Source organism: Aristolochia californica, unplaced genomic scaffold (assembly GCF_029961685.1).
Source record: "Aristolochia californica isolate CCGP_79_NKW_82.1479 unplaced genomic scaffold, dmAriCali1.0.hap1 SCAF_13, whole genome shotgun sequence".
In the NCBI taxonomy this organism is placed as follows: Eukaryota; Viridiplantae; Streptophyta; class Magnoliopsida; order Piperales; family Aristolochiaceae; genus Aristolochia; species Aristolochia californica.
Genome location: NW_027181804.1, coordinates 26570359 through 26578781, shown reverse-complemented (window position 1 = coordinate 26578781; position 8423 = coordinate 26570359). Strand labels below are relative to the sequence as shown.

General features: G+C 38.3%; 1 protein-coding gene across 1 annotated transcript; it reads right to left on the bottom strand.

Moving 5' to 3' along the window:
• LOC137947790 (UDP-galactose/UDP-glucose transporter 4-like) lies at window positions 1-3012 on the bottom strand. Its single transcript, XM_068793559.1, has 7 exons — window positions 2613-3012; window positions 1889-1917; window positions 1600-1801; window positions 886-1128; window positions 690-791; window positions 487-594; window positions 1-403 (listed from the first exon to the last, which is right to left on the bottom strand). The coding sequence occupies exons 1-7, from the start codon at window positions 2736-2738 to the stop codon at window positions 188-190; spliced, it is 1026 nt and encodes a 341-aa protein (XP_068649660.1). The 5' UTR covers window positions 2739-3012; the 3' UTR covers window positions 1-187.
• Window positions 3013-8423: the final 5411 nt, after the last annotated feature.

Sequence of the window (8423 nt, the reverse complement as noted above, 5' to 3'; positions counted from 1 at the left end):
TAAAAGAAGAAGCACCAGATGCGAGCTTCTGCCTGCTAATACTAAACATAAATTTATTGCTACCACGTTTGATTTCTTCCCAATCCAAATTTTCTGGAGCCCCTTTTACAATATTTGATTTGTTTCCCCTGGGGACCTTTACGATCCCTGTAAAAATCCATCCACCCAAGATAGGAAAAAATGAAGATTAAACCAAGGGCGCCTTCTCGTCTTCCTCTTGTTCCTTTCTCCTTCGCTGTTGCGATTTTGGCGGCTTAATTGTTGGGAGTTTATCTTCAGGCAACAGCTTCAAGGTAATTCCCATGGCAATCAACAGAAGGCCCGTCCCATGTTGCTCTGTTAAGGGCTTGGTGAAGATCAGGTATGATAGCAGCAAGGTCACCGCTTTCCGTGCCGTCGTCACCTGTCAAATTCCACAGGCCAGAGTTAATTTTATTATGCAGGCCAGAATCACAGGAACGCGGACAAGAAGTCTGCTAATAATACCATGGCCGTGGTGGCCGCCCCGAACAGCGCGATCAGAGACAAAACTGAGACTTGTCCCACGAATGTGGCCATGGCCTCGAAAACCAGGACACCGTAAACGTAAGGATGCTGGAACAAGGCAGACAAGACACGGCAAGTAAGCCAATCGACAATCCGGTGAGACTTTTCTTGGAATCTTCGAAGAACGAATTAACGAAACGAACCTGAGAGCACGATTTCCAGGCAGTGAACAGTTCTCCGGTTAAGAGCATAGGTGGAATCAGAAACGGTAGCCCAACAACAGTAGAACAGAAGAGCATCTCCATCTGGATGAAGAGAATAAAAAACAACTAAAACAACGGAGGAGAAGAATTAAGCTGTAATTGAAAACAACAATTTAACAAATCTGGTCAAGATTACCTGGGTTGTTTCAGGATTCATTTTAAAAATGGCTTCTTGCAAATTACCCAGAAAGGAATCCATGATCAGAGCCCCACAAACCATAATCACTCCAATGACACTGAAGTTTGGAGAGGTGTGAGCATCAGCCAAGGTGAAAAGAATGAGTCCAACGACAAGAAGCACGGCAGAGAGGTATTCATGTAAAGGATATTTACGGCGGAGGCCAGGAATGAAAGCTCCCATGATCATCACTGGTAGGACCTGAATCACCATTAAAGATTAAAAATTGAAACGTAAGCAAAAACTCATCAGAGACCTGCACTATTTTACTCATTTTGTTCATTCTATCACGTTAATAAGATCAGGCAGAAACTGCTCTCAGATGATTCACTGGTAGGACCTGAATCACCATTAAAGATTAAAAATTGAAACGTAAGCAAAAACTCATCAGAGACCTGCATTATTTTACTCATTTTGTTCATTCCATCACGTTAATAAGATCAGGCAGAAACTGCTCTCAGATGATACAAGAAAAACAAAACAATTCAATTTCGCCATGTCCATTCATGAGAACGATGGATCAAGTGGCTGTTTCGCATCAAAGACCTAATAATGCAATCTAAAAAGCCAAACGAGTCGATTTAACAAAACAATCAGAAGTTGAATAACAGAGTTCTTTATAATTGCTCAAGAACCCAATCACAAATTCAAAAACTGGAATGAGTTCAGTACCTTTGTAGATTTAAACATGAGCTGCGCAGGGTAATTAAGAAAAGCCAGTGAGCCTTTGGTGAGTCCATGGGATCCCATCAGAACAGCAGAAAGCTTCACATAAGTCTTCCATGGATTCACCATCTGTTTTGTGGTAAATCCTTGGGTATAAATGAGAACCAAATAGACAAATCCCTGAATGAAGGTGAAGTACCACCCGTAGCTGGAATCATAAAACTACTCAGAGTCAATGAGCTAGTCCAGAAGTAAAAGGGTTTACTTAGAGGATGAGAAAGAACAAGTAGAGCACCTGAACTGCAGACGATTGTAGACATATTCCTGTGAGAAAGAAGAGGCGAATGTTATGATAAAGAGGGAAATCACAAACAGTAATTAAAAGTTAAAACCTGGAAGTTCGAGTGTGAAATTAAAAAATTTGGAGCAGGTGAACCCCATTTATCTTTCAATGTAATCCAAGAAAACTCTTTTCCCCTTCCTACGACATTTGCAGAGAGAAGAAGCCCAAAATGAGAAGACTCCGAAGAAGATTTTCTGGTGGAATACAGTCTACAAGAGCACATTAAGCAGCCAAAAATATCTGGAAGAAGCAATACACTTCCTGAACGCAGGCAAAATTTCTGACAAAGCGATGTGTAAATTGAATGAAAAAGCTTAACGGAAAAGCCAGAAAAACTAAGTTAAAAAGATCTCGCCAAAGAAGAAACTTGAACTGGTATTCCACAAAATTCACAAAGAAAGAGAACAGAGAACAGAAAATTTCATACTTGTGAAATTAATGCTCTTGATCATGCGTTTGGAAATGAAAGCACGGCAATACCTCAAACAGAGAAAAGGATAAAAACGGATATATATTAGACGAAGTTTCTTATTCTTCAAAAAGAGATCACTGCGACCAACCGAATTCTCAAAAAAATCGAATCTTATAAACAGCGAAAAAGGCCCTGCTTAAACTCCCAAACCACAGCAAAAGTAGAGAAACCGACGCATGCAATTGGAGACAAACAATGCCTAACCTCACAGATTCCATTCACGAGGTATCCAAAGAAGAAACCCGTAGAACAGATAAGAAATTGCTGCCACACAGGCCGGCCAGACAGCGGAATCCCAAACAGAGACCGAGCCTGCTCCTGGTTCTTCATCCCTCTTTCTTCCCCACCCACAAAAAAAAAACGCAGCGAAATATGAGGAGACCTAGCAAGGGGTACGATACAAGTCACCAGAGCTTCTGAAAGGGCCCCAAAGTTACTGCAGATGCCACATGAGGAAAGGAGGAAACAAAAAAACCGAAAAAGCGGACTTCTGCTTCAACAAGGAAAGGATCTCAGAAAATAGAGAGAAGCTCTGAGAATTAAGTTTCCAAAACTGGTCTTCGTTGGCTTCGTTCTCTTTCTTTATTATTTCCTCATCCGTTTCAGGTTCAAGAGTAGGAAGAAGGAGGGCGCAGGGGAGGGAAGGACGGGGACGCTCGAATTTATCGGGATTTTCTCGGCCCGAGTTAATTTAATATTCAAAATTTCGTCGAGAGTACCGCTTTCAAGCGCCCCGCAGGTGAAAAACCACGGTAAACATAAATGCCCGAAAGCCACAGTTTGGATATATCCTGCGTACCACTATACCTCATCCATGCTTCCTGGGCCCCACGAATCTTTTCCTCTTCCAATTGATACTGATGATTCTATATATGGCAAGTTTGGCGTCTCACGAGGTTGAATATGTACTCGATTAGTTGTAAAGCATGTGGGACAAGAGCACGTGTCGTATAGGATCTGACTGTACTGCTGAGTCAGCTTTTGGAATGCGCTGGAATTTGCTGCCAGCCGTGCAAATGCGTCTTCACATTTTACGACGCGCTCGTCTCGTGCCTGGCGACGGCGAGGGTTTATATTAAGCCGTTAACTGTATTGAGGCCCGAGGTTTACCAAAGCGCCGTTTGGTGTCTGCGCGACTGTTCTATATGCTGATCGGCAATGGGAACCCGCAAAAGAAGAACATTGACCGTCTCACCCGATCCAATGGCGGAGTCATCCAAATCGTAAATAAGAACCCGCAAAAGAAGAACATTGACCGTCTCACCCGATCCAATGGCGGAGTCATCCAAATCGTAAATAATGTTGGCTGAAGGGGACAACGGAGCTGATTCTTCGTTGAATATCGTAATATTTTTTTATTTTTTTGAAATTAATTAATGATACCCAACTTGTTGAGTAATGCCTCAAATTGGGATTAACCCAATATATTAGTGAATAAGTTTGCAGTTTGGTTATTGGTTCGTATGTGTGTTGTCTTAATCATGTCTGCTTGAGTTTTTTCACCAACTAAGTAATAATCAATTTCGATGTGCTTGGTTCGCTCATGAAATACTAGATTTGAAGCGATGTGTAGAGCAGTTTGGTTGTCACAATTTGTTACAATACAACATGATCGGTTTAATATATTTGATTTTCAAGTTGTTTAAATATTCTTCAACTAAGTAATTTCGTAACATGTAGTAGCCATAGAACTATACTCTGCCTTGGCAGTTGATCGAGTCATTGTTGTTTACCTCAAAGTGTGGTTTACGTGGTTTTTTCATAAATTGGTTTAAAACATTCTTCATCTAAGTCATTTTGTAACATGTAGTAGCCATAGAATTATACTCTGCCTTGGCAGTTGATCGAGTCATCGTTGTTTACCTCAAAGTGTGGTTTACGTGGTTTTTTCATAAATTGGTTTAAAACATGGACGTCATAGACCAGATCTGGTCTAGTAATAGTCAAGTAGATCAATCTTCCCACAAATACGCATGTATGATTAAGGATCAATTAGGAGTTCCCCATCAGATTGTGTAAGAGCCAAATTTTGCTCCATTGGGAACCATGTAGGTTTTACTCATAAAAATCTAAAATATTTTAATATCTCCAAGGCATATTTCCTTTGGGAGAGGGAAATCCCCTTTGAAGACATTGTTACTTCTATGCCCAAGAAGTATTTGAGTTGATCAAGATACTTAAGTTTAAACTGCTTGGATAATAACTATTTCACATCTTTAATTTATTGTAGATTGTTATCTGTTAAAACCACATCATCAACATACACAAATATTGTCATAAAACTTCCCCTGTGGGAATGGACGAATAATAAATAATCTACCTTTGACTAATGAAAGCCAACAATCTTTAGGGTTATGGAAAATTTCAAAAACTACTATCTAGAAGTTGTATAATGACTTGTTGAGTTTGCACACTCGAGTCTCCCCTTTTCTTCTAAAACCTGGAGGTAAGGGCACGTACACATCTTCATTAGGATTACCATGTAAGAATGCATTATTGACGTCGAGTCGATGAAGATATCATCCTTGAATAGCAGAAACACTTAATAGAACACGTACAATAGTCAGTTTCGCAATTAGAACGAACGTTTCTTGATAATCGAATCTTTCAACCTGGTTGTATCCTTTGACGACCAAGCGGGCTTTGTAACATTTGATGGTGTCATCAGATTTGAGTTTCACTTTGTATACACATTTACATCCAATGGGTTTATTGCCAGGTAGAAGAGAGATGAGTGTTCATGTGTGGTTAACTTGTAGTACTTTAATTTCATTATTCATGGCTTGACTCTATCCCTCATGACCAGTAAGAAACTAATTAGTTCTTTGGTAATGGTTAATGAATTGGCAAAAGCTTTATGAAAGGTGGATAACTGGGCATAAGAAATAACTTGAGAGAGTTCATAAGGTGTACTTGATGTTGTGACCACCCTGGAGGTAGATGATTGTTCAACACGTGATGATAGGGTCGCTTCCACATGAAATTTTTGAAGAAAGGTGGGTCGCTTAATTGGTCTAGTAGATAGGCGATGAACAAGGGGTGGCATGAGAGTGGGAGAAGGTATTTGAGGGGAAGAAGTATTATCAACATTTGTAATTTTATGACATTCTGACTAAGTAAGTGTGTATGGTATAGGGTCATCATAAAACACAAATGTTATGGGAGAAGGAATCATGAGACTCTTAATGACAACGAAAATACATTTAAAAGAGAATTATTTTTCAAAGAAAGTAAAATAACTAATAAAATTAGTCAGGTGAGTCTCAGTTTCAAATTTGTGATGCATTAAATAAATCCATGTGGACCTAATAAAGTCATCAACTATGGTGAGGAAATATTGGGCATTAGAAATATATGTAATTTGGTAACCCCTCCAAATATCAATATGCAATATTTCAAAAGATAATTTGTTAGAAATTGTGCTCAAAGAAAATGGCAATCTAGTATGTTTAGTTAATGTGCAAGTCATACAATTGTTTGAACTACGAGAGTTTCTATTAAAAAAAGGAAACAAAACATATATTTTATTTGAAGGATGCCCGAGATGTTGATGTCAAAGACTAGATGGAGAATGTACGGAATAACAAAATGATTTTTGTCGGTGATCAAGGTAATAGACACTCTTCCGTTTAGTTCCCGTCACAATCATCTTCCCTGAGCCTAGGTCCTGTATTGCAAAATAAGGGGTAAGGAACACGGTGATATAGAGAGAATGATAAATAAGTTTGCTGATAAAAATGAGGTTTAATTGGAAAATAAGGACACATAAAATATTATTAAGAACCAAACTAGAAAAAAAAAACACTTGACCAACATGTATAACATTGACATGAGAACCATATGGTAATCAATTCCATTGTTTTGTTCTTAACAGCTCTCCAAGTTGTCAGCAATTCAGGGCAACAAACAATATGATCAGTTGTTCCACTATCGATGATCCATGGGTTGAGGAGTTACCGACATGATTTGCCATGGAAGACTTATTATTACTAAACATTTGTAGGATTTGTTGGCATTGCTCCTGAGTAAAAAGGAAGGAGTTGGAGATGTTCTTTTTCTCTGTGTGCTTAGGGGATTTTGCATTCTCAAGTTTTCTACAAAAATCAACCGTGTGACCCTTCCATCGGCAATAAATACACTTCAAATGTGCTCGACAAATTGCAACATTGTGACCATTTTTGTTACATTTTGTATGTGTAAGTACATATTTTCTTGTTTGAATTTTTTACGGCAAAAGTTATTGCCTCATGTTGAACTATGTAAGGGTATGTTGACCCGACATTTGGAGAAAATTGAAAAAATCTGTCGTTAATGTCTAAGCACGTACTACAGTAAACGACTCAGTTAATCCTATGAAAAACTTGATTATTTTTTGTGTTTCTCTATAGAATAATTCCTCTTTCATGGTTCCACAAATATAGTGTAAGATAGGACAAAGAGCATCAATCTCATCCACAATCCAAGTTTGGTGAAATAGGAGCACAAACATATTATGTTATATGCAATCATGTATCTCATTTTTAATATAAAATAATTGAACATTGTTTACATAAGAAAAACTTTCACACAGTACTCCATCACAATAGAATGCACTTGTCACAACGAATCTACTATTGCAATTCGTCGTCGCTTAATTGATCTTATATTATCTTTATTGAAAAGTCATGCGATTAAGTGGTAAATATAATGGATGGGTGTTGTAATAGCTGCTGTCATGGAACCGGAGATCAATGGACCTAATATGTGAAGTTCACTTCTATCCCAACAACGATGAAGAAATAATAAAAAATTTGGATTTGCTCGTAGGCCCGAATTTTTGGCTCTGTTTTCAAAATTCCAGGAAAAAATATTTTTGGAGACGCGTCGGCGTATATGCTAGTGAAATGACTGGCAAGTCTTGCTGAGAAACGTTCAAGTCTGGGAAGAAAAAGAAGGCCGAGAGGTTTTGGACCTCGACGGTATCGTAGTCAGAGGCGGAGGCGGAGACGAGATTTGCTGCGAAGCCGGAAGTGGCAACAGATTTGATTGAGCTTACAGAGAGAGAAGGACAACGATAAGCTTTTCTTTGAATGCCAATTTTTTTTTTTACGAGACGCCTTGGCGTGGCGATGGAGTCGAATGTCGCCCGTTCATGGAGAACAGCGGAGGTGGCAGAGTCTTGAGATATTCTTGTGAGACTTCCTCCCATAAACTCTAAACTCTTATAAGACTGAAACTCTTATAAGACTTTGTTGTGTGAATTGTTATTTTGTGAGAGGCATGTAAGACTCTCATACTTGCTCATCGATACTCTCCCTCAAACTTGAGTAAGCTTGTAAATGAAAAAAAAAAATTGGTCTTAACCTTTTTTTTCATAATATTAACTTAAATATTTTGGTCATATAAAATTTGATTACCATAATACGTAGAATTCTTTATAGTAGATTTTGTTACTATTCTCATCCTTCATACTTCTCGAAGTCCAATATTTTTGCAACGAAGTATACTAATGTATAATAACCAACTTAATAAACCTAATAGAAAGAGTAAACTTCTCCATCAATAACATTTATTCAATTGACAAACAGTAACATTTGAGGGACTCAAAAGGGTTGAATAGCAGATCGTCATTAAGGTTTGAGGTAAGTAAGGGCAATCATCAACCAACTAAAGAGGGAATTGATAAGATCATTTAGGTAAATATTATTTTAGTAAGAAAATCAATGCTAATAAGTCAGTTTACGAGTTGACAAACCAAGCTTAAAAAATCTCGAACTTGATTTACTATACTTAACGAGACTTATTTCAAGTTCAAGCTAAAATAAAATATGAATTTAACTGGGTTTTTTTCAAGCCGAGTTTAAGCAGCTTACGAGCCGGTTTGACTCAGTAGATTTATTGTAATTTTGTAGGTGCTAAACAGTTTTCAACTGGAATTTACACAGCATGAAAAATGATGGGGGAAACTGGAATTTACACAGCATGAAAAATGATCGGTGGGGGGGGGGGGGGGAGGGAGGGGTGAGGGATCTATGG

What these genes read in the sequence shown, in the direction of transcription:
- LOC137947790 (XM_068793559.1), bottom strand. Translation starts at nt 2,738, where the DNA reads ATGAAGAACCAGGAGCAGGCTCGGTCTCTGTTTGGGATTCCGCTGTCT. An exon ending in TCATGTTTAAATCTACAAAG is followed by an intron (nt 1,129 to 1,599) that starts GTACTGAACTCA and finishes ATGGTGATTCAG; the next exon opens with GTCCTACCAGTGATGATCAT. An exon ending in GGGCGGCCACCACGGCCATG is followed by an intron (nt 404 to 486) that starts GTATTATTAGCA and finishes GGAATTTGACAG; the next exon opens with GTGACGACGGCACGGAAAGC.